The sequence below is a fragment of the Alligator sinensis genome, unplaced genomic scaffold (genome assembly GCF_000455745.1).
Source record: "Alligator sinensis unplaced genomic scaffold, ASM45574v1 scaffold31_1, whole genome shotgun sequence".
Lineage (NCBI taxonomy): Eukaryota > Metazoa > Chordata > Crocodylia > Alligatoridae > Alligator > Alligator sinensis.
This window is the reverse complement of record NW_005841884.1, coordinates 1,126,070-1,151,738: the sequence shown is the minus strand read 5'-3', so window position 1 is coordinate 1,151,738 and position 25,669 is coordinate 1,126,070. Positions and strand designations below refer to the sequence as shown.

Genomic DNA, 25,669 nt, shown 5'->3' with positions numbered 1-25,669 from the left:
GCAAGTTTGAAATAGTGTAAAGAAAGTACCTACAGTACAAAGCAGAAAAAGAGGATGCATAACAGGGAAAAAAGGCAGAAAACGTTAAGGACAGTACTAATTTTTTGAGAGTTGGGGGTAGTGTATCTGACCTACTACAACTAGGAATTTTTACGACAAAAATTGGAAATTTGCTCAGTCTCTTAGTGAATGATAATACTTTCCTGGGCCTGACTGGTCTCTGCTCTGTTCCTTTGAATGTTACATATAACCTCCTTTTTTCCTTTTCAAAACTGGAGAGGTATGAAATATGGGATTCTCTCTCTTTCACTGTTTTATTATATTTGCTCAAATCCATAGGGAGAAAAAGCCCCTTGTCTTGGGTTTGAGAGGCGGGGAGGAGGGGCAGGTTGTTGCTGTGGCTCCATCTTCAGCACTGACCCAGACTTGGGGTCAGAGCCACAGCAACCACTTACCCCCCACACCTGGCATCTGCTGCCTCTGCCATGCTTCCCGCCTCCCCTTCCCCACTACTTAGCATCAGGCACAACTCTGGTCCCATTCTGGCTGGAGTCACAGAGCACAGGGTAGCTCCAGCCTGGCTCAGCCATGTAGCAGTGGTGATAGTGGCAGCAGCTCCAGCATCCTAGAGCTGCTGCTTCTGCAACTTCAAGCAGGGTGGAGGCTGCAGGTCGGGGCATAGGCTGTCAGGGGTAAATGGGGGGTAGAGGCTGTGAGGGTAGAGGCAGTGGAGCACAGGAACTATGGGAGGCAAGGGTTGGAAGTCAGGTGGCCTGCCCTCCCCCTCCCTGCTGCTACTTCTCCAAGTATAGAATCTAATTATTGGGGGGTTGTCTTAAATTCAAAGTTGTCTTGGAATTGGGTAAATGTGGTATATTTTGTAAAATTCTTAAGAACATGAATAGCTATACTGGATCAGAACCAATATCTTGCCTAATCCTCTAGCCTGTCTCTAACAGGGGCCAGCGCCAGTGCGATAATTTGGCCCCACATAAGGTTTTATCTTGATCTCTAATATTTAGTGGTCTGTTTAAGCCTTTGTAGCATGAGGTCTAATATACCTTCCAAATTTTGTTGGTGATCAGTGTGTCATCATAATTCTTTATATTTTGCTCATCATATAAATATATAATGGCCTTTCAATCTTGACCAAAGTTGACTTGTTATGGCAGTGAGTGCAACAATCTGTGTGTTGTGTGAATAAATCGTGTAAAAATTAGCTGGGTGAAAGAAGTATTTCCTGTCATCTTTTTCAATTAAATGTACTGTCCCATTTCTTTTGAAATGTGGAAAGATGTGTCTCGGGGACTTTCTGGATTGGATCTGAAGGTTCCAAAAGATGGACTATGCACCATTTCCACTAACATTTTGTTTCAGTGGTTAATCAACTTTATTAAACATTTGAGCTAAATTTAATATTTGATTCTTTTTTTTTTTAATGTTATTCAGGATGAGTTCAGATCCAATCCTGGTCTGTCTAAAAATAATTCTTTTTGCTTGCTGACAGCTGGTAAAGGCCAACTGGTAACTTTGGATTTTTGAACTGAAGGCCTTTAAAGGATTTAGAGAGCACAGAGCAGGGGTGGGCAAAATGTGGCCCGCCAAGCCATTCTATCTGGCCCACAGGGCCCCTAAAAAATTTAGAAAATTAATCTTTTTCTGCCCCTGGCTGCCTGTCATGCGGCCCTTGATGGCTTGCCAAAACTCAGTAAGTAGCCCTCCACTCAAAATAATTGCCTGCCCCTGGCATAGAGGCTTAGCGCTTCCTGAAAATTGGGTTCTTTTTGGGTGTCTAATTGGCCACCCATAAGCTAAGGCATGAAAAATTGTTATTATTTTTAAATCTTTGTCAGATACTGGCTACATAGAATGGGAGAAAGTGGAATGATAGAATATTTCTGGCCTCTTGAACAAAGGTGAATTAATAGTTCAAAGGGCACAAAGTCCAGGTTCAGGTTTGCCCCTAGTAGTTCTGGGCTGCTCTAATTCAAGGTTTTGGTTTTGGTTTGGGCCCATTTCTAGCATGACATTTGCCATGATAGCAGTATCCACAGTCGAGGTTAAACTACCATTCTACAGCATTAAATTGACCAAAATATGTATTGAGCTAAGGAAAACATTCACTTTATCCAAGTGTCTTGATGTCTAGCTATATTAAAAAGGCTCTTAGGAATAGGTCCTTCTGTTTTTTCTCAATTCCTGTTTCTCTTTTAATTAGCACCATTCGATCAGTGCATTTTATACTCCCTGATGAATAAAAACAGATGATAATTGAGAGATTTTTCTATTTATGGAAAGGAGCTGAACTATAAAAGGTTTATTATAAAATCTTTTTACTCAGTACAGAAAACATCAGTATGTGGCAGACAAGTTCTCTAAGCAAGTTCTAATATAGGACTTGATTTTTTAAAAGCTAACTGATAGTAATTTTGAGATTGAATGGGTCTGCATGCATGTGTGAATTTAAATATATGTGGACAATAGTGAGAAGAAAAAGCATGAGTTTGTGTGCAGGAGTAATGACATGACATACTGTAAAGGTTTAACTGGAGATACAAGTTTGAGAAGGTCATATTAAACACAAGTGGCAAAGTCATGTGTGAACTATTCAGCCCATTCCAAACCAGTGCTGATGAAGCTTATTAATGTACCATATTTTTACTTATTTTGTGTCTTTCACATACTCTGTGTATGTTTTATATAATATGAAAAATAATTTTACTTTTTACTTCCTGTAAAGCCAGGGGCTTTTAATTATATTTGCTCAAATCCACAGAACTCAGAGTGAGAAAGAAACAACAAAACAGAAGAAAAACAACCAACCAAAGAAAAAAAATCACCTCTGAAAGTGTCTTAAAATAGTGTCTTAGTATGAAAAAAGAGTCCATTTCAAAGGTCAAAACATTTGAGCCTTCCAGAATAAACGCATAAGATTAATACCTATTACAGCCTGGGAATCCTGTTTTTCATCCTGTGGAGTTTCAATGTCTAGTCCTGCAGGAACATGAGATCTGAAATGCATCACAATTTTATGTACAGAAAGCTCATTACAGGTCCTGGGTTGAATCTTGCTTTTCCTGGACATCTGGAAATTGTGATATTGGTTGGCAAAAGGAAGTATGGATTAGGCCATTTTGACAAAATATTTCAATTGTTTGAAACTACTTAGTGGTCTGGAGTGTTAGGCCTCCTCTACCTGTGAAGCTAAAGGTGCGATAGGATCTAATGCGCGACTCACACAATTGCATTTCCTGCCATGCCATACATGGCTCCCAGGTGAGGGTTTCTTATCCATGGGGGCACCCTATGTACACGTGGGGCTAGAGGTTTGCCACTGTGGCTATCTCCCTGCCCCGGAGGTGAGAGAATCCCCCTGGGGCAAGAGAGAGAGATCCCCACTCCTGGGGTACAGGAAACCCGTGGGACTGGCGGATCACCATGATCCTCTGACCCCAGGGATTTCCTGCATCCCACAACTCTAGGGATTGTGGGAGCTGTGATCCCCCAGGGTCTGGGGGTTTCCTGCACTCCCAAGTGGGAAACCCCTGGACTCTGGGGATCGTGGCTACTGCAGTCCCTAGGGCTCAGGGATGTGGGAAACCACTGGGCCCTGGGGATTGTAACTCCTGCAATCCCTTGCACTCAGAGGTTTTACGCTGGGCATGGTTCACCCCCGATGCTGGGAGCCCCATCAGCTGACGGATCTCTCAGCTGTGGGGGAGGCCCTGCTACACTTTCAAATTAAAGCTCAGTAGCAACCAGCTATAAAATTAATACACATTTTCAAGGTCTAACTTCATAGCTGGTTGGAGCTTTTCATGGTGTGATAGCTACTTTGCACATGCAGCTGGTCTCTAGGTAATTGCACAATTAACCAGTCACTAGTGAAATACCTGTAATGTGTAGAGTGGGGCTTAGAGTAGGTCTCAGGCAGATGTATTACGTTTGGCTTAGGTATGTGATAAAGCATAGGCCTTTGCAGTTTAGCACTGGGCACTACTTTAAACATTCAATGCCAAAACCCCCAAAACTTATTAAGGTTGCCAAATCAAATGTTCATAAATTAGAAAGTATGAGAATTAGAATTACCTGCAACCTTAATCTGGTACCCTGTGCATTTGTACTAAAATATGGGCTTTCATTTCAAGATCATATTTAATTTCCAGTAGGACCCCTGCCTCATTCAGTGCACATAATTAATGGTGTTCACTCAGTGAGCAGTTTTTAAGTATTTTTTTCACTTGATCCCAGGCCTTATTTACTATTTAAACTCTGCTCTAAGGACATAATTATGAATTTCCTCTTGGACTTTTTGTGGTACTCATCACTGTAGCATCTGAGTGCTTCACAGATATTAATTGATTTTCACAATAAGCTGTTGAAATGAGACCATATTTTTATCTGGAGAACTGAGCCTCAGAGACATTTAAAATCAGAGCTATCCTCTCATTTTGGGAGTCCAGTTTAAGACTCCTAGGACCCGATTTTTCAGGATACTTAGCACTTAATATGTTCAGAGTATATCTCCCAGTGACTTCAGTTGTAGCTGTCAATGAACAGTGCATGTGCAAACAAGACCCAAAGACTGTGGGACCTGGAGATGCCCCCTCTGGTGTCCAACTGGTTCATGCTGCGGGTCCCCTGAGCTGAGCTGGATCCAACCTGTGGGCTATATGTTCCTAAACCCTGAAAAAGATGTAATAGTTGTATATCAAAGGATACTGATGTAAGCTATTAGGATGCAACTATTACTTTGGCATGATTCTGTAGCCATACATGTGTAGCAGAACCTTCCAATTTAAACCCTGTTTCATCCAGAGTCAAAGAGCAGTTTTCCTAACTTGATTCAGCTGGGGATCAGGCAGATAAAATAATTATATTGTAACAACCGATGCTTGCTCCCAAGCATCAGTTTCCCCTGCCCCCTTTCCTTTCCAAGTGGTTAAAAGGTACATTTGTCTATACCCCAAGGCAGTTTTTACCCATGAAACCATCCTTTTTCTTGTTGGAAATGGAGGTCCTACACACAGCAGCTTCCTTCCCAGACCTGGTATAGTCTGTGTATCACATGAGGCTGAAGTCCTATGGAAAACAGTTGATCATAGTATTTAAAACTGCTTCATAATGCATTTGCACAAGGGGCCCAAAATAAGGTTGTACAGGGAATTTTAATTCTGGCATTTATAGTGCTTGACTTCAGCTCCACTGTGTGTGTGTGTGTGTGTGTGTGTGTGTGCGCGTGCGCGTGCGTGCGTGCACATGCGTGAGAGAGAGAGAGAGATTTCCTGGGATTAAAAAAAAGTACATCATGTAATATGTTATTGATGCCAACCTGGTTAAAAATTGGGGTTGCAATCTTTAGATCTGCTAGTTAGACTTCTGAACTAAAGGGAAAACTAGTAGGTTGTCATCATTTGGCATTCAAAATAAATGAGATACTTTGCCAGTGGGTTTCATGAACATCTGCTGACAGCTGAGGAATGGTGAAGAATTCAGGCTTTCTTTCCTGGTTCTGGAGGAATGTGCTCTAATGAGACTCTTCTGCCCCTTCTATTCCAACCTGTCACCACCACCTCCAGGTCCACCCTCCTTCCCCAACTGTTCCCAGCTCATTGTGTAGTCATATTGAGATATAAAATATGAGTTTCATAGGTGTACAGCTGATCATATCCAAGATGAACTGTTGTTTGATCTGAGATGCTGAACCAAGACATAGTCTTTCATGTGTAAGGTATTGGTAGTATCACCTCTTGTGTTTAATGGTTTTTATATGTTAATTGGGGCTCAGTTCAGTCTTATTATATGGGAACAAGAAACCAAATCAGAAATCATCCAGTCCCTGCTTTCAAATTGTTTCTTGACCGTTGTCATCAATATGTAAATTTTTGGCAGGTAGTATGATTCCTCTCCTAGCTTTATAAAGTACTAGTGTGGGCTGAGAAGTTGGACTCTATATTTTCTTTATCCTTTTGGTGTCAAACTTGATGTAGTCTTTGATAGGTAGCTATTAAATCTAGGTGCTAATTATTACACCTGCATCCTCTGATTGGCCTCTGTCTGTGTCTCAGATTATCTACACTTAAGGCTGTGGTTGGTAGTGCATCATTAGTAACCTGTGGTTGGCAGTGCATTTTTAATTATTTATTCCTAATGTAACTTACTCAGGTGTTACTTTACTGCTTTAGTAGTCACATAATTTAAAAAATATTTTATGATTATGTTTAAACTTGTATAGAGAAAAAAACTCCCTCCATTCTCAAGAAGATGCAAGTAACAAAGAATTCTAATATTCTTGTTTCACTACTTTTTAACTAGATAATGCTTCTACTTTAACTTTGAGATATTTCAAACAAAGAACTTCTTGGACATATTCTTTATTCTCTGACAGGTTCTGATTAGCAGTAGATAGCAGGGTTGTACAAATCAGATCTGCTATTTTAAGTGTCATTGTAGAGTGGACCTACCAGTAATGTGGGAACAGACCTGCTTCCATTTTAAAATTGAAGGAGAGGAGTCCATGTCTCTCCAAAAGGGAACATATTTTAAAGGTGACACTAAATAACCAACTTACTTTATACACCAACCTTTCCACTTTAAAACAGTTCTGTCATTGATGATAGCAACACTTAATATGAAGTAGCATTTCAGTACTTTGAAGTGCAATGTTAGGAAGTATCTGAATGCAATTAATTCACAGATGATGGAATTTACTGAGCTATTTTGGGAACACCAGGAATCAAGGTTCAGCCAGAGATTTCATTCATCAGATTGTTAGTTTCAGATCTTATTTGTAGTATACATGACACAGAGATAACTGTTCCCCTTAACAGACTATAATTCCTCTGAATTGGTGGCAAGGAGCTATGTTTTAGTATCTGAGATCATTTAAGTTATCATTCTTGATGCTTTCCAACCTGAATTCCTAAGTTTGTTTTTTTTGTCTCAAGACAGTGATGATGGCTTTTAAAATGATAAACACCTTCTAAAAACATGTATTGTGATAAACATAAACCTACTTTAAGCTAATGTTTCTGAGAGGGAAGTGGTAAACTGAATGGATTAGAAAGTTAATCAAATTGCTTGTTATGCATCTTACTATGTATTTCTACAGTGGCATTAATTGCACACTCACATATGGCTTCTGTTGGACTATGGGTCAGACCACATGTGAATCTAGCCCATATCCTGTATCTCAGAATGACAGAGAATGGATGGTAACATAAACAGTGTATGTGCAGTGGGTTTCCGATCTGATCTGTCCCCCTCCCTTCTTCCCTTATAATTTTCAGCATTCCGAGGCCTAAGAAGTCCTAATTTGTAGGTTGCACCCTAAATCATATTGTTTAATACCCACTGATTCACCCACCCTGCATGAATTTGCCCAATCCTTTTTCAGTGATTATTTAACCAGTCCTGGTTATTTAACCAATCAGCCTCTACAACATGGTGTGGCAATGAGTGCCATAGGTTAGTTGCACACTGTGAAAGATGTTCCCTAGTTCTAGTACTGAGAGAGACAATAAATAATAAATCCTTATTTACTTTCTCCACGCTGTTGATTATTATGTAGACCTCTATCATATCCCTCCCCACTCCCCCATTTATCTGTTTCTCTGAGTTGAAAAGTCCTAGCCTATTTACTGTCTCCTTGTATGGAAGCCTTTGAATAGCATCGTACTGCCCATCTCTGTTCCTTTTCTAGTTCCATTACATCCTTTTGGATGTGAGGGATGAGAACTGCACACAGTGTTCAAGATATGGGCATACTGTGCTCTTATACAGTGGTATAATGACATTTACCATTTTATTTTCAATCTCCTTCTTCATTTGTCATATTCTATTTGCCTTTTTGACTGCTGCTGAATATTGGGCTGAAGTTTTCAGAGAAGTATCCACAATAATTCCAAGATCTTATTCTTGAGTAGTAACAGTTAGTATAGACCTCATCAGTGTATATGTGCATCTCAGGTTAGTTTTCCCACATGCATCACTTTGCACTTCCCAACATTCAGACTACTAAGATTTTTTTCGTAAGAAGTTCATTTCTGTGTCACTTGGCCCAGGTTATTTTTGTACCATCTAATTGCTTCCTTGTGGTTATTTTGAAAACACCTACCCTTAATACTGCTCACTGATCCCACCTTGACTCCTGTCAGGTCTCCCTCACTAAAAAAAGATTTGAATTTGTGTCTTTACCCTCGGAAAATGTCTTTGCCTGTCTCTTTGGAGAGCTACATTGTTAAATCTTACATACCTAATTAAATGCTATATTCTCAATAAAAAGGGGAGAGAAATATGAACGGCAAACTTGAATGGCTTTCTGGATAGAATAGTAACAATGAAAAAGATGGGTACTTTTCCAGTACTTTTCAAGTAATGTACCTTAGAAAAAAAAATCCATTGGTGCTGTTCTTGCATGTATACACACTAAAGAATAGAGGGGAGAAACTGGGAACACTAATATGGAGAAGCAGATTGGTCATTAGAAATGCACTAATATAAGAAGAGAGATACTGAGATAGTGTATCTATGGACATGGAAGTTGTTTCCATGTGTGAGTTCATTTATTTTGGTTCATAGAAAAAGTAGGTGAAGAAATTCAAACAAAATATGGCATATTCTAGATATTAGGTTTTCTACTAAGTCTTTTTTGCTGCTTTCCTGATACTTAAATGTTTTGCAGAATAGCTTGAACTGTCACCACTATATCTGAACCAATAAACAAAAGAGAAGTAGATTTTTTAGATAAGTTGGAATTGTACCTACCCCAGAAAAAGCATTTCAAAATATGGTAGATAGATTGGGCAGTATACTAGAAATATACTGCAGAGATTGATCTAACACTGGTTGGGAAGACTGTGCCCTACCAGGATTTATTTCTCTTAATTTTTTGTGTTTTGGATTAACTTCCTGTGGTAGTGGCTTTGGAAATAGGCTTAAACAAAAATCTTTTTCTAAAGCTTCTCTTACATTGTCCTTTGGGGATGTGGCTCTTCTTGTCCCATGGGATTGGATGTGGAGATTGCTTAGAAATTTACTGTGGGAGGTCAAAGCTGTCAGTTTAGCACCCCACATCTCAGTGCAATACTTACCCTGGCACTTGACACCCACTCTGATTTTTAACAGAGGGATGTCTTGGAAAGCTACACTATGAAGGATATTTCCAGGGGAAGAAAGGTCCTGGTGGCTACCCCTTAAGACAGGGTGCCAGCCATGGAAAAGAGACTACAGAAAAGTTTATATGGCCCAGTGCTGTCCTGACTTTTCCTGGTGTGTACTGTAGGGCCAAAAGAGGCCAGTGTACAAGTACTTGATGTTCTTGCTTTCTGTCCCTAACTCTTAGGGTACATACACACATTTGGGGAGTCTGGGTGGAGGTTAGATCACATTAAAAATGGCCACCCAATCTAATTTAGTTTGTCCATATGCAAATATTACACTCAGATCCCTAGTTAGGTCAATCTAAGTGAAAACTGTACAGAAGTTCCAGGAAAAATTAAGTCAGTCAAAAATTGGCTAATCTGATCTAATTTAACTGTACCTTGGAGGTGCACTAAGTTTGATCGGGTATGGGTAGATCAATCTAACTGAACTTCTGTACACATTCAGAGCAGAGTCCTGGGAATGGGAAAGCCTGGCCGCTGGCCCGAGCCCTTGGGCTTCACTCTTCCATCCCCACCACTCCCAGCATTGGGTTATTTTTAGCCCCTCTGGCCACTCCTCCCACCCGTGGTTGGACAACTCTCAGCTGTGAGCCAGTCAGTCCCATTCTCCCCTTCCCCTCCCTTCCAATCCTACAAGCCACTCTTGGTGCCAGTTTTACTGTTATTCACTGGTGCCGAGAGTTGATGGATGTAAGTTAGGCTAGGAAGAGGGGAGGGCAGAAATGTGGGGTTGGGAGAGCCCCCCTGGTCCTCCCCTCCCCTCCCCTCCCCCGTCTGTACACTCCTTCATCCACCCCAAATTATTTCAGTTGGGCTCTTGGGACCAGTGAATGCCAGTAAAACTGGCCCCAGAGTAGTCTGCAGGATCATGGGCAGTTTGGCAGTATCTGGGAGGGGGGCCGGGGACGGGGGAATTAGGCAGTCCATGCTGCCCCCATGAACCAGGATCGGCCCTGTGCTGCCCATGCCCAAATTGGGCCCTGCATGCTTGATCTAGGGCCATGATCTAGGGCCATACTATCCATCCCACAGATCCATAAATTTGGCAGTAGGGGAGTGGCAACCATTTCCCCACCACCAAATTGAGCCCATGGGAAGCCCTGCAAGCCAGATGACATTGCTTTGGGTGCTGGATCTTGTCCACAGGCCAGGTATTGATCACCCCAGGCTAGATCATGAGATGACAATCTACTCTCAGGATAGTACTGCTTAGATTGTGATTTGGGAAGTTGTAACTTCCCTCATGATGTCTCTGCTACACAAGAGAGGAAGTAAATTGCATGAGATATATAGAGATATACCTGTTGCAGCAAAAATTCCTGTGTGGTGTGTATGTGTGGCTATGTTGCTGGATGTAGTGGGCCAGTAGAGCTTTAGCTCTACTCTCTCCAACCTGCTTAGAGAAGGTCAGTAGCAACTCTATGGAGCCTGCCACTGTGATGCAAGTTATCAGTGCAAGGGCATGAAGGAGACACTTTTTGCTTCCTTATCCCCCTGTGCCACTATGTGAGCGATGCTGAAATATGGCCTAATATTGGACACCTGTTACCAAATCCTGATTTACTGCCTTCTTCTGAATAAGATGTAGCGATTAGAATATCTTTTCTGAGATCCTGGAATTTTCCTTTACCATTTTCCTGTGATTCATCATGATCTTAGGTCAAGGATTCAGCATTTTATAAAGAATGTGTACAAAACCAGGTGTTCTTATAATAAAAGAAGTTGTTTTCAATACAAGTTAAAAATATGATGACTATACTTTACAATTTCATTCTCAATGTCAGGGAACAGGAATTTGATTGTTAACACTAATTGTTGGACAGAATTGCCACTTGACTTGCTTTGATCACTAGCAAAAAGTTGTAGTGAGCTATTTCAGTGATTTTTTTTTTTTCACCTCTTGAACTGAACTTGCATTAAAGGGATTACATAACAAATGGAACCAAATTAATAGATTCCGAATAAGAGAACAAGAAAAGGATTGCAGTTTATATAATTTGCCCTAACTCATTGGTACTTCAGAGCCTATTCCCTCACTTTTTTGGAGAGCTAAATGTATGAATATACTCATTAAAATGTGGGGGGAGAGTTAGAGGGAGAAGGAGAAGATATGCAGCTGGATATCCATGCTAGATGGACAGTCTTATTAAAAAACAGTGTTTACAAATTTTTATTACTATTTTAATTTTTTTTCTTTATTCTTTATATGTTTATGAATCCTGGTCAATTACTTCTACAATTATTGTGCAGTTGTCAGATACCACACTGCTGGCTGCCCTAGAAATGCTTAGTATAAATCAACATGCTTTGTGCATTCCAAGATACAGATAAGTTTATAGTCCCTCTTCTGAAGAACTTAGTTAAGCAAAGGCAAAACAGTTCTTTAGACCCCTGAGGATTAGGACAGTGGTTCCCAACCTTTTTGAGACCATGGACTGGCAAACTACGGGCTGGAAGTGACCAGTGTACTGTGGACTGGCCGCCAACCCTTTTTTATACGGAGTAAAGGGTTGGCTGCTAGTCCGCAGTATGCCATTCACTTCTGGATTTCTGGTCTGTTGTACCAGGCCACGGCATGGGGGTTGGGAAACTCTGGGTTAGGAGATTAGTGAGGAATTTGGTATAGGAAGTATTCGAAGAAGAAATAGGTTTTAAGAAGGGATTTGAAAAAAAAAGTTAGGGAGAGACTTGTTTGTGCAAGAATTGAAAGTAGGGTTGGAGTGGTAGAGTAGCCACAATGGTCGAGGAAATGAGAGAGACAATAGGGTTTTTTCTGTGATATCTTCTATTGAACCAACTGTATAGTTGGAAAAGATCTGTACAGTTGGTCCAATAAATGATAACACAAATACCCTTGCCACTTAAGACTTAGAAGACTGTTCCAAGTGCTGGGTGGAGTGGGGAGGAAGATATAAAAGAGTGAGAGGATACAAAAGATGACAGCAAGGGAATAAGAGCAGAGAACAGAGAAGTGAGCTAAAATATAGGTTTAAAACACACTTTGGCCTTGCCTGTGCTGCTTGGCTGAACACTGTTAGGCAAGAAGTTATGCTTACACTGCATTTGTGCATAGTCACATAGAATCGTAGAAAACTAGGGCTGGAAGGGACCTCTGGAGGTCATTTAGTCCAACCTGTTACTACAACTGTGTAATCAACTCTGTTACACAGCTCCAAGGTATGGCACCCTAACCTGACCTAGGTAAAGCAGGGGGACAATAGTGGTCAGTGCCTTGGTGCTGCAAGGGTTCTTAAATTGTCCTCAAGAGATTCAGGGAAAAGGACCATGCCTTCCTTTACAGAGGAAAGCAAAAACCCGACAGTCCATATCATTCTGACCACAGGGTAAAATTTCTTCCTGACCCCAGATGTGGTGATTGGTCTGACCTGAACAGAAGGGCAAGACCCTCTAGCCAGGAACCTCCGGGTTTAGGCTGAACAGGAGCATTGACATACCCCAGTCAAAGTCTCCTGCCTTGTCTGCAGTCAAAACCCAATGCTTCTGAGGAGGGTTAGGGGGAAATAGAAACACCCTAATACATATAGCAACAGGAGGGGAAAAAAATTCCTCTCTGGTCTCATGTGGCAGCCAGCAAAGCCTGAAAGCATGAGAAATACTAAACACCTTCCATTCTGCTCTGCAACCTGGGGACAGCAAGCAAACCACCACATCATACTCTCTTACTGGACAGCCTGAACTCCTTTTTTTGAATCCCTACTATAAATCTTATCCCAGATTCTTTAATATTATTTCATAACTAAATCAGATGGTGGAGTTCTGTTTCATTCTCCTGTTGCTAAGTATAGTACTCTTCAATATTCACCTGCTTCAGGCTGCAGAGCTCTTCTCATGATCTCCAAGCAATCTGTATTGGGGGGCACGAGGGTGAGGGTTGGCTCTTGGGCTTCTCATTGTTGCTCTTTACAGAGTACTCCTAGGCATAGCTAGTCCTAGATCTTCCCTGATCACTGTTTATCCAATCTCTTCCTGAAAAGCTCCAGTGAAGAAATTCCACAACTTCCCTATGATGTCCATTCCACTGCATCCCTGGTCTAACAGTGAAGAGGTTTCTCCTGTTTTTTTAAGTAAATCTACTTTGCTGCAAGTTCAAGCCTTTAGCCTGGGGTCCTGCTCTCTGCAGCAAGAGAGAAAAGGTGTTCTCCTTTGTGGCAATCTGTAGCAGGTTCAGAACTACAACTAAGTCTGTAGCAGGCAGGCTATTAGACCAACCTACTATGCCTTCGGCCTTTTAGCTACCTTCCCTTTATCCTTCCTGCCACGCCTTTGCTGTTAGTTATTATAATTTGGGAGGCTGCCCTCAGTCTCCTGAGTGGCACTTGAGGGCACTTTTACACACGCTTTGGGGATGGGGGGGGCACTGCTTTAATTAGAGTGGCTCTCGGCACTCCGATAGCTGCTCTAATTAAAGCATTGCCATGTCTCATGTATCAGCATCGCTGCGCTTAAAAATGGCGTCGGGGCGCTTGAGCAGGGACGCTGATACTTGAGCCGCAGGAGGCTGCTGGAGCACAGCAATTGTCACGCTCCAGCTGACTTGATAAATTAAGTCTGCTCTGACATGCTGGAATTCCACTGCATCAGAGCAGCTTCGGTGCTTGCGTATAGGTGCCTTATAAGTGCTTTCTACCACTCTGCTTATCATAGGGCAGCTTATCTGGCCCAATCATCAATCATTGTAGGAGAACCCTGCAAGTAGCTGCTTGCTGGCATCCCAGGTTCAGTTCTCTCTCTTGCTATTCTAAAGCCTATCTGGACCCACCAGATTTTGGCCCTCTCAGATTGTAACTGAGTTCTGATTTATCTATCAGGCCCTGCCTTTGATTTCAGGCTTTTGGTGAGTTTACAACTAGTCTGTGTCAGGGTTTCATGCCTTTAATTGGCATCTACCGTAGGGCTTCTACCCCTAACCAGGTCCTCTGGGCTTCCTGTCTTAAAGCCATCCTTCCAAGCCAACTTGCCTACCTCCATTTACTCTGGGCAGTTTGCTCCCTGAACTCTCAACCTCCTCTCATGGCTGCTCCATCCACAATGCTCTTGACTCAGGCTCAACCTTCTAGCCCTCTCCATAGTGTGCATGGCTCAGACTCAGCCTTCTCCCTGGTCATGCTTGCCCTCACTCTGCTCTGTGCATTGGATGTGCTTGCCTGCTATAATGGACTACAGTTTCTATTGTGATATTCCTGTGTTAAATCTATTCACATTGTTATAAACTTGTGTGACTCAGTTCACCTTATTAGCCTTTGTACAAAAAATGAAGGATTAAGAGCCAGGTCTGGTTACATGCAGGACCAAGAGAGGCCAGATAGACTTTTAGCATCAGCAGAGTTTTAAATGGCGTTGACATATCAACAAAGGTGAGATGCCCAACATCCAGGAGGTGTCCAGGAGATAACCATTACAATGGGAGAGCAGGCTGGAAGACAGCAGTTTGGCAGCTCACGGCCAGAAGAATCTGGGGACTGAGAAAAGTAAAGGAGCTTGGGAAAGCTGGAAAGGCATAGCTGAGTATTTTTTGGGGGTGCTCAGGGCTATGTGGACTAGACTAGGGACAAAAGGACTACTTAACTCCTTTGGAGAGAACGAAGAACCTCTGACTGGGTAGCCTTTGTCCCAATAAATGCCTTTATTGAAGACAGTCTGCTGTGCTGCTTGGAACTGGGGGTTGCACTTGGTTGCCCCAAGAAGAGGTGACATTTCTCTCTCAGGAGCAGAACTGGATGCTGACTCCTTGAGTCAGAGCCACAGAGAATCAGGAAAGGTGAGACCAAAAAGTCTGTGGTCTTGTGTGGGAGGTTTCTCAGGCTCCCCTCCTGCATTAGAAGTTAAGCCCAGATTGGCTTCAAGGGGTACTCTCAGAGGCCACAGCAGTCCTGAGTAAGCACCCCCTGGAGGGCACTTGATGACACCTACACTCTGCCTGTCCTGGACAGGCTACCCTGGTACTCCTGAAGCACCTCCTGGAGCGGTCAAAGCGCCTCTTGGGAATAATTGCCCTGTGCCTACTCTGTCCCAAATAGAGTGCACCCAGTGCCCTCTCTAGGTACCCTGGTATCCTCATAGGGTGAATGCACCCTGGACATACCTGCTTATACACTGCCCATTTTAGACAGGGTACCCTAGCACTCCCCTGGGTGGCCTATGGAGCAGTTCTAGCTCCCCTTAGTTGTAATAATCTGATATCCGCTTTGTCTCAGACAGAGCATACCCAGCGCTTTCTCCAGCCACCCCTAGTGCTTTTGCAGGGGTGTTGCTCTACAGTTACTGTAATCAGCACAGCACCCCTCTACTGGGCACCCTTAGTGGTCTCCATGCTCCCCTATTGGCCACTCCATGCTTCACAGCCAACATAAATAAATCATAAACCTAATACCGAACCTCTCTAGATACCTTTACCACAGACAAAACACGCTCCACTCTTAGCTGGCTCTCACCTGCTCAAGATACCTTACTGTCTGTGAATCCTTCAGTTTGCAGCCTTTTCTCAGGAAGCTTGTCTTTTTTCCAAAATGTTCCCCTCAGACCAGGAGCCAGGCTTATATAGTTCTAAGCCAGGAGCGGGCAAAATGGCTGATCCAGCTAGCAGCTGGATGCCATTTAACAGCAGCCCCTGCCCGGATGGCTGGGGCCGGTCTCCGTGGAGACCTCAGCCACAGCTGAACTGTGAAAGCGCAAGGCTGGGGTTGCCATGGAGACCGCCCCAGCCACACTGGCAGGGCACATGGCAGAGCAGGGCAGGGAGCTGCTCTGGAGCTGCTGGGGTCTTGCGATGGGGGCAGCTTGGTCTGGAGCCAGGGCAGAGCCACAATCTGTAGCCTGCACACTCTGAGCAAGGGCGCGCAGGCAGGGGATGGCAGCTCTGCACCTGCTCCAGACTAGGTTGTTACCACTGCAAGGAGCAGGAGCAGAGTCACAGTCCCCTGCCTGCGGACCCCTGCCCAGAATATGAAAGCTACAGATTGCGGCTCAAGGCCCTGGCTCTGCTGTGTGCCCTGCCAGCATGCCTGGGGCTGGTCTCCCTGGCAGCCTCAGCCTTGAGCTTTCACAGTGCAGCTGCAGCTGGGGTCTCCATGGAGACCAGCCCCAGTCATGTGCAGGGGTGGCTGGGAAATGGAGTTCACTGCTGACCAGATCTGGCCTGTAGGCCAGACTTTGCTCATCCCTATATTAGGCTCTGCCCTCTTCCATTCATGTGATCTCTCAATCTGTTAACTGGATGCGGAGGTTACATATTACTGTCATCAGCAGCCTGCTCAGCTGTGCTACAACCATCACCTAACTAGGTTGTCTGAAGCTCTACCCTGTAGCACAGGCATAGGCAACCCTAGCACATGTGCCAGAGCATGGCACGCAAAGGCATTTTACTTGGCATGCATGCCTTGGGGCGGATGGTGGAGAAGGGACCTGGGCTGTGCTGCCACAACAAAGATGGGGCCCCTTGTCACTCCCCCACCTTCGACCCCTGGCATGCTAACATCTTACAAGTTGAGGTTGGGGTATTTTTGACACTGCCCAAAAATGTTGCCAACCCCTGCTGTAGCATATTTCTTTTGCAGCTTGCTCCAGGTCAGTTGCTTGCAGCTTTTGCAACTTGGGGCTCTACCTCCCTTTAACTCTATTGCGTGGACTCTCACTCAATAATAGGGGTTGAGCCTCCTGTTACACAGGCGTTCAGATATTTGAAGACTGCTATATCATGTCCCCTCTTAAGTGTCTGTTCTGCAAGCTGAACATGCCTGTTTCCTTCCATCTCTCTTTGTATGCCTGGCTTTCCAAGCCTTTTATCATTTTTGTTGCCCACCTCTGGCCACTTTCTAGCTTCCTCAGATCCTTTTTAAAATGTGGACTCCCAAACTGTACACAATACTCCAACTGAGGACTAGCGAATGTTGAGCAAAGGAGCACTACCACCCGCTGTATCTTGCACCTAATGCTCCTATTGATGCAAGTCAAAATCCCATTTACCTTTTGTGTAGCTGCTTCACATTGCAAACTCATGTTGAGTCTGTGATCTATGAAGACTCCTAGGTCCTCTTCTAGTGCTGCCATGCAGCCAGATGTCATCTATTTTGTATTTGTGTTTTTGATCATTCTTCTCAAGGTGCAGCACCTTGCATTTGTCAGCACTGAACTTTATCCTGTTAGCTCCAGGCTGGCTTTCCAATCTGTCAAGATCCTTCTGAATTGCACACCAGTCCTTTACTATATTTAAAATCTTTCCTAGTTTTATGTCTACAGATTTGCTCAAGAAGCTCTCTGTTCTAGTATCGAGGTCATTAATAAACCCACTGAATAGCACCAGGACAAACCCCTGTGGGACTCCACACAAAACCTCCTGCCATTCTGACATGGATTCATTTATGATTATCTTTTGCTTGTGGCTATTGAGCCAGCTGTCGATCCACCTTGTGCAAGTTTTTGTCTGGCCCACATTTCTCCAATTTGTTTATGAGAAGAACATGTGGCACTTTGTCAAAAGCTTTGCTAAAGTCTGCTGCATTCCCTTCATTCACCCACCTAGTTATCGTGTCAAAGAAGGAAATCAAGTTTGTTTCTTACAGTTTGTTCATAGTACATCCATACTGGTTGCTCATTATGAGTCTTTCCTTTTCCAGATGCTTGCCAATGACTCCCTCATGATATGCTCCCAGTAACTTCCCAGGTATGAAGGTGAAGCTACCCATTCTATAATTCCCTGGGCTCCACTTTTTGCCTTTTTAGAGTGGCACTATGTTGGCCCTTTTCCATTCCTCTGGTTCCTTGCCTGTCTCCCACAATTTCATGAAATATTATTGCCAAGGGCTCTGAAATCCAGATCTTTTGCCAGTTCCTTTAGTACCCTGGGCTGAAGTTCATCAGACCTTGCTGACTTGAATTTATTCAGACGCATCAAAAGCTCTCTGCCTATTTTTTTTTAATCTCATCCCTCAACTTGTCCCCTTCCTTATCCAAATAAGTCTTATTAGCTCTCTGAGTACAACTTTTTTGTGGAGACTGAGGGAAAGAAGCTGTTTAATAGCTCCACCTTCTTTGCATCTTCTGATTTGAGTTCACCTTGGCTATTAAACAGTGGACTTGTATCTTCTGTGGTCTTCCTTTTCTGGCCAAGATATTTATAGAACCTCTTGTTGTCTTTAACTTCTCTTGCCTGGGGCAGCTCATTTTTTTACCTTTGCCTTCTAGATTTTATCCCTACAAGTTCTTGGTATACTTATTTGGTGACCTGCCCATCTTTCTATTGCCTGTATGATTTCCTTTTGCACTAGAGCAGGGGCAGGAAATTATTTCAGGCAGAGGGCCACTTATTGAGGTTTGGCAAGCCATCAAGGGCCGTATTACAGGCAGTCCAGCGCAGATAAATATTAATTTTCTAAATATTTTAAGGACCCCACGGGCCGGATAGAATGGCCTGGTGGGCCGCATCCAGCCTGCGGGCCACATTTTGCCCACCCCTGTACTAGAGGCATCCTAGAATCTCCTTGTGCAGCCACACTGACCTCTTACCATTCTTCTTGTGCTTCCATCATGTCAGAATAGCCTCTTGTTGGGCTTCCAATATTGTGCCCTTTAGAAGTTTCCAGCCATCCTGGGTACCTGCATCCTTCAGTTGGCCCAGGCCTGTTAGCTCCTTGAGTCAGTTGAAATCCGCCCTTTTGAAATCCAGTGTCTTAGAAAAAGCATGAAGTCAGCAGAACTATCTGAGGATCATGAATTCTGTCATATTGTGATTGCTTCCTCCCAAGTTCCCCATCGCTTTCACATCCTCCACCAATTCTTCCCTACTGGTCAGGACAAGATCCAAGACAGATGATCTCCTTTTTGTATCCTCATCCTTCTGGAGCAGAAAGTTGTATTCCACATAAGTTAGGAACTTGCTTGACATTTTATGTTTGGCTGTATTATTCTTCTATAAAATTGAAGCCTTCTCAGCTGTACATGAATGCTCAAGCCAGCTGAGTGGAGGCATACAAATGTGTCTTGTGCTCTCCTAATCATGCAGAGGATTGGGCACCATTCCAATCCTTAGACACAGATTTAAATAGTCTGCAGGATGTTTTCATGTGCATCAGTTGAGAATGCCTCCAGGAGGCTGTTAGGTTGTATGTGGAGATCTGACTTACCCTTACACTGGCAGCCATAGGTGTGAGTGGCATGGGTTCATTACAGAGTCTCTGAGACCTAAGGATTGTCCTGAGCAGGGAGACTTTGGGGCAACTGTGTAGATGACTCTGGATCACAGTTTCTTTTTCTAGCCCCAGAGTTTAGAACCTCCTGTACAGTGAATACAGGTTTTTGTTCAGTTTTATAATAAATGTATTTTAAAGGCATTATTTTCCATTTCACATTATGTAACATACTTTGGTTCTGTGAAATTTTACCTAAAAAGTCACAAAAAAATAAAAAGTAATTTATAATCCAGGTCAGGACACTGTTCTCTTCCCTCATCCTCAAAGATTTAATTAAAAATGTAACATGACCAAGAGACAAATGTTTATCCTACTGTAATTATAGCATCAATGCCTGCTTAGAACTGCCTGATACATTCTTTAAACTTTTCTTAAGACTGACATGCAGCATTTTAAAGGTTTGTTTTGGCTGATAAACAGCTTTTCAAACAGTCTCTGTTCTTTTGGTCTAATTACTAGCCAGCATGAAAATGCAGCTAAATGGAAGATATTCTGGTAGCAAGAGAAAGCATGGACTTACCTGACAAATAATCACCCAGTCTCTCCTTTTGCTTTTTTGAAAGAGAGAGAGAGAAAAAATATTAGTGATTGTTTGCTGTGGATTCTAATAGTATAATTATTTTTTACTTTTAGTTGAGATAATTGAATCTTAAGTTTTAAACATTATCAAGTAGCAGCCATTATCAAACTAGCATTTTTAATTTGTAATTACACAGCACTGTTTTTGTGCTTGTTTGATGCATGTGAAAGATCTGCATCTCTGAGGTTGCTAGAGGTATTCTAATTCTGTTTTATTGACATTCAGAGAAATATAATAACAAATTTTGCCAGGAAAAAGGCAGCTACAATGAAATGACTGATTGTTTCCCACTAGTCTTAAAGTAGTAACAAAAATTTAAGCTTTTGGATTCTAAGGCTGAAGGACAAAACTTGCCACGTTGCTCTTGCTAATGCAGTTGTCATCTGGTTATCGAAGCTGAGTCTGGGTTTTTTTTTTAAATGCATTTTTGATGGTTGAGTCAGAGAGAGTCAGCAAATAGATCCATGTTAACTGCAGTTTGGATTTTACATTCTGCATATTTAATTACACTGTAACTTTGCTAATACTCTTGATTTCTCTTTCTTTCACAGGATTCTGTGCAAGAGAGTGTGATTACACGAGACATTCATCGCACATTTCCAGCACATGATTATTTCAAAGATACCGAGGGAGACGGGCAGGAATCATTATACAAGATCTGTAAGGTACAGAAAAATCTCAAGCTACAAAAAAAAAGTGTTTTTGTATGTTTGAGGGGTGGGATGGGGGCGTGTGTGGGGAGGGAGACAGCAGAGGGGATTGCAGAGTTTCCTGTTATTTTGTTTCTAGTAATTTTGGCCTGATTCAGATCAACAGTCAGTAGGATCTTAAAAACTTTAGTTGAATTACACATGTAATTTTAGTGTTCTCTCAGGATAAGGCCTACTAAAGTAGACATTGTAATGGGATATTCTGTATCTTCCAACGTGTGACTGGAAATTGAATGACCTCAAGTCAGTTTTGTTGATGGGCCATAAGGTTTCACAAGTCTGTTGCAGTAGTGGCCCAGGACTGCTGCTAGCTCTCTTGTGGAAAGTTTCCAGGGCAACAGAACTCCAGAGCTAGTTCTGCAGTGACCGTATAGTAAAGAGCCTCCCTGTAGCAGTGGCACTAAGGTGTAGGATATCTGACTTCCACAGATACTGTTATTTAGTGCTTTTCACTTACAGCTTTCAAAGCACCCAGTGAAGGAGGGCAAATATCATTACCTCCATTTTACAGACGGGGAGACTATTGCACTATGTGAGGGGACTTGATTTGGGGTATACAGTAGGCCTGTGTGAAGCGACTAGTATTCTATTTGGATTCAGATTCGGCCGATTTGGGGGACAGTGATTCAATTCAGTGATTTGAATCACTGTCCCGGATCAATTCGGCCGAATCTGATTCAGAGATTCAGCCACCGTCGAATCGGCCGTATCTCCGAATCGGCCCCATGCCCCACCCGCTCTCCTGCTCTCCCGCCTGCTCTACTAGCTCCCAGCTCTTTTAAAAAACAACAAAAACAAAAAACCCACTCACTGGCTGCTGCCAGGCAGGGGGATGATCCCCACTGGCCCCCCACTGCCCCATGCTGCATTGGGGTCTCTGCTATGAGGCCTCAGAAGCCCCAAGGCTGCTGCAGCAGCTGATGCATCAGGCTTTTTTTTTTTTAAAGGGCTGGCAGCTGGGGGGGTGGGGCAGCTATGGGGGGGCTGGGAGAGCAGGTGGGGTCAGAGGGTGCTCAGGGGGGCTGGGGGAGCAGGCAGGGGATGCGGCCTGACAGGGGTCCCCCCATGATCCTCTCCCGCCTCCTCCAGCTCCCCCACCTCCTACTTACCAGCATGGAGTCTGAGTCCAGCTCCATGTTGCAGTGAGCAGGGACTGCCCAAATTGCCCAAGCTCTCTGAATCTTTTCCGAATTGATTCGGAGAGCTTCAAATCAATTTGACCTTTTAATTCATCCCCTGATTTGATTCAGATTCGGAGATTCGGCCACCGAATTGAGCTGAATCTTCTCTGAATCAAATCAGCACGTGAAGCTTCGCACAGCCCTAGTATACAAGTAGCTCTGCCATATGGAGAGATGCAGGAAGTATGACACCACAGCTAGGTGTGTTGTTATATTGCCATAATTTTCTGTAATTACTTTTTGGCAGCATGGGTTATTTTAACAAGGCTGTTGAATTATTAGTTACACTGAGTTATATCACATTAAATGTACACATCCTATTGTGAAATGAAATACTTCCCCTCAGGTAGAATTGGTTACTAGCTATTCTGTGACTTTCAACATGTAATTTGAGCTGATATGCAATTAAAAACTTTCTGTAATCCAAAATATCTTATAAAAAGGTTTTTACTTTTCTTCCCTCTGTGCTTGATTTTCTTGCATTCCCTAAACAGGGTTACCTCCCTGCCCCACTTCCAGGTTTTCAAGTGCTTCTCTCTTACTGGTGCTCTGTCTTCTCTTTCATTCCATTACTAGGTGAAAGTGGTAGAATTGTCAGTAATATCACAGAAAAGACAGAAGTGTGTGTAAATATTGCTCTGTATTGGAGAAAAGTGTAGGGATATTATTCATATAATTAATGATGGCAAAATACCCTCCATTCCAACAGCTACTTACATGGTTGTTAAACAGTAGCTAGTAACGTTGCGCCAAGATTCAAAAGCTGTCTAGACTCTGTTCAGATTCCACAGGCCTAAAACACCTGGGGATTCGGTGGCTGGGTTCCTGATAGTTAGTTGGTGAGTGAACAGCAGGGGGTTCTCAGCCAGATGCTGTCTTGCTCCTGAGTTATTTTTTCTTCTGGTAAGAATTTTTGGAGAAATTCTTGCTAGTAGAAATGAATGTCTGTATGTATCCAGTGGCAATGACCTTTTTCCCACTTTTGAAGAATGCCAGAGACATTTAGAACTTTGCCCTTTCTTCCATTAAATGGGCCATTGCTCATAGGGATCCTTTCTCTATTGGTCTAGAGGAAGGTTCTGGACCTGCTAGAAGGAATCTGATTTTGGATCCTTTGCCCTGTCTTTCTGTCAGGAACAAGAGTGTTGGTGAGGCCCTGTGAGTAGTGGACAGATGCTTTCCAAGTCTTGGCCATCCTAGAGAAGGTTTGTCTGTTCTGGTAGTGAGTTTCAACCATGCCCTACTAACTTTTTGCTTCTTGTGCTGGAGGTGGTGTGCAAAATTATGTGGACATCAGGGCTAGGGATGGACATTCAAAAGCCTGAACCTGAATTGATTCAATTTTTGCAGGTTAGTCTAACCTGCCTAGGTTGAACCAGTTTGCAATGTTCCCTCTGTACTGAAGAAATGCAGGCACATGCCTGCAGTGACTCAGGCTAGAAGCCAGGGGGGCGCTAGAGCAGCCCTCCCTTTACTTCCACATTGCTGAGCTGTGGGGGGGCATGGCCAGGCCCCGGTAGGACACTCTGGTTAGGGAGGGGGTATAAACCCCAACCCTACCTGCACTATCCCAGGCTTTTCCCCACTTGCTGCTCAAGGGGCAAGAGTGTTGCCAGACCCTAACCCCCAGCTAGCTCTCCAAGGCGAAGAGGCTGTATGCAGTGCATGCATCTGTTGATGATGCTGAGCTTTTCAATCTCCCTCTCCCTGTTTCTTCATACTGTCTGCAAACGTGAGGTGAGGGAGCTGATAGCACTGTATTTATCAGCCCATCAACAAAACAAAGCCTCCCTCATTAGTTCAAGCTCTTCTTAAACAGCTTTTTCCAAGGAAGGAACAGAGAGATAGTACCAGGTGACCTGTTGATTAGCTCCAAAAAGCGCTAAGCTGACACTGTTCTGTCTGCCTGTCCCAGTGCAGTTGGAGACACACAGGCACCTAGCAGCATTAGCTAGCATACCACATGCCTAGGGTCTGTGGGGCTGGGGTCCATGCTGTGGGAGATGCGGGGAGGGAAGGAGGAATCCCTGCTTGAGCAACAAGGGGGGGATGCCTGCAGTCCCCACTGAAACTCTGGCTAGGAAGCAGAGGGGTGAGGCCATCCCTGCTCTCTAGAGCCAGACAGCCCAGCTGAGGGCTGCAAAGCATTTGGGATGTTGGGGAACTCTGGTTTAACTTATGGATGAGTCTTCTGAGCCTGTGTCTAACCTGACCTCAAGTTTTGTCAAATGGTACAAGAAACTATATGTTAGAAAAAAAGGCTTATACATTAGAAAAAAGATTTGTATAGGCTAACAAACTTGCTTATGATAGATGTGATTTCATTAAAAGAAATAGTACTGAAAGCAGTGGTATGGCAGTCTTATATTCTAATCTTTTAACAGAGATACTGTGTACTCCTGCTGCTCTCCTAACGTGGATACATGAGACATTTGAAGAATGCTGCTATTTAATAGGGCCAGGAAAGGTCTGTTTTCTGCAGTGGGAGGATAAAAAGCTGGAGGAGAGAGAGTTTCTCTATGACCCAGTGAAATGAGAAATGATCAGAGCTGTCAGATAAGAAAGAAGACTGTTAAAAGCTCACTGCCATGTTTTAATGGGTCTGTCAGTTTTAGTTTCTTCTCTTCATCTTTTCTTTAGAACAGGAGAAAATCAAGAATGCTCAAAGCTTTTTCTGTTGTAGAACATTTTTGTGATGAAGTTGAGTATCTAAAAATGAACTTGTGAGGCTGACTGGTGATGAGTGAAAAGAAAAGAACTAGCAGGTACAAACTCTGAATTTGAGACTGTTGGGTGCTTCAGATTGTTTGATCTTACACAGATCAAATGGATTCTGACAAGATTTTTTTCTTGTATTCTGTCTTTTGTAAATAATATGAAAATTCAAGCTGTTTTTGAAGAGTTCATTCTCTGTGCCACAATGCATAATGGAATAGTACTGGTGACCTACTTCCATGCTTACATGTGTAGTTAACGGCACCATGCTACAGGGAATCGAAGCACTTGGCAGAAATAGACCTCTCTAGTGTTTGGATTGGAGTGCCTACAGTACACAGTTTAATTTGAGACGCGTTGTTTTTTCTCATTTTCTTGTTACAGTAGCTCCTATTTGATGGAGAAACAACTGCTGTGACTTTAATAGGAGTAACTGAGTAAGTTGCAGGGAAATCAATATCCCATTTTATCTAGGTTAATAATCTTATTGCACAACGAACACAAGTAAATGCAGTACTTGTCTATTTTTGCAAATAGGATTTTGTTGTATTTCAAAAACTTGTGTCAGTGTTTCCTTTAATAAGAGACGCTGTAGGAGGGTCGCCAGAACTTGTATCATGGGATAGTTCAGTACTCTATTCCTTTTTGCTGATTTAGTTGGTAGCTTTTGTCTGATCCTATTGCACTTTTCAAAATGGGGATAAAATATTCATGAGAAAAGTCAGTGTGACAAGTTGTTTACTGTGACAGAGCCTTCCACTGCAGCAGTTGTTCATGTGTCTGTCTGTCTGGTTGTGCCCAGCATGGGAGAAGAAGTACAAACTATTTTTCTAGAAGAAACTAATACCAGTGGTGCCCACTATGCATTCTTCTGGACTTCCTTACTTTAGGAGATAGCAGAGTTGAAATGCTGAATAATGTCTTTGTTGCTTTTTTGCTGTCATGGTTTATAACTTTTGTATGCCAAGCTTGATTGATTGCTCTTGGCTCACCCTTCACTGTGGCAAAGCTACTCCTTTATTCTGTCCAGTTACTTCTTTGTCCTTCAGTTTCTTCCCTGATTTGTTCCATTGCAGCAGCATCATATTTAGATGCTCACCTTATCTTTACATAT

At 43.0% G+C, this 25,669-nt stretch overlaps 1 protein-coding gene across 3 annotated transcripts in view; it reads left to right on the top strand.

Annotated features, from left to right (window-relative positions):
* RABGAP1L (RAB GTPase activating protein 1 like) overlaps positions 1 to 25,669 on the top strand; it is a 452,085-nt gene that overhangs the window by 237,050 nt on the left and 189,366 nt on the right. For all 3 annotated transcript variants that reach the window (XM_025196731.1, XM_006017708.3, XM_006017709.3), the window contains exon 13: positions 20,501 to 20,614. In XM_025196731.1, coding sequence (XP_025052516.1) covers positions 20,501 to 20,614 — 114 coding nt within the window. The remainder of the gene's footprint in view (positions 1 to 20,500; positions 20,615 to 25,669) is intronic.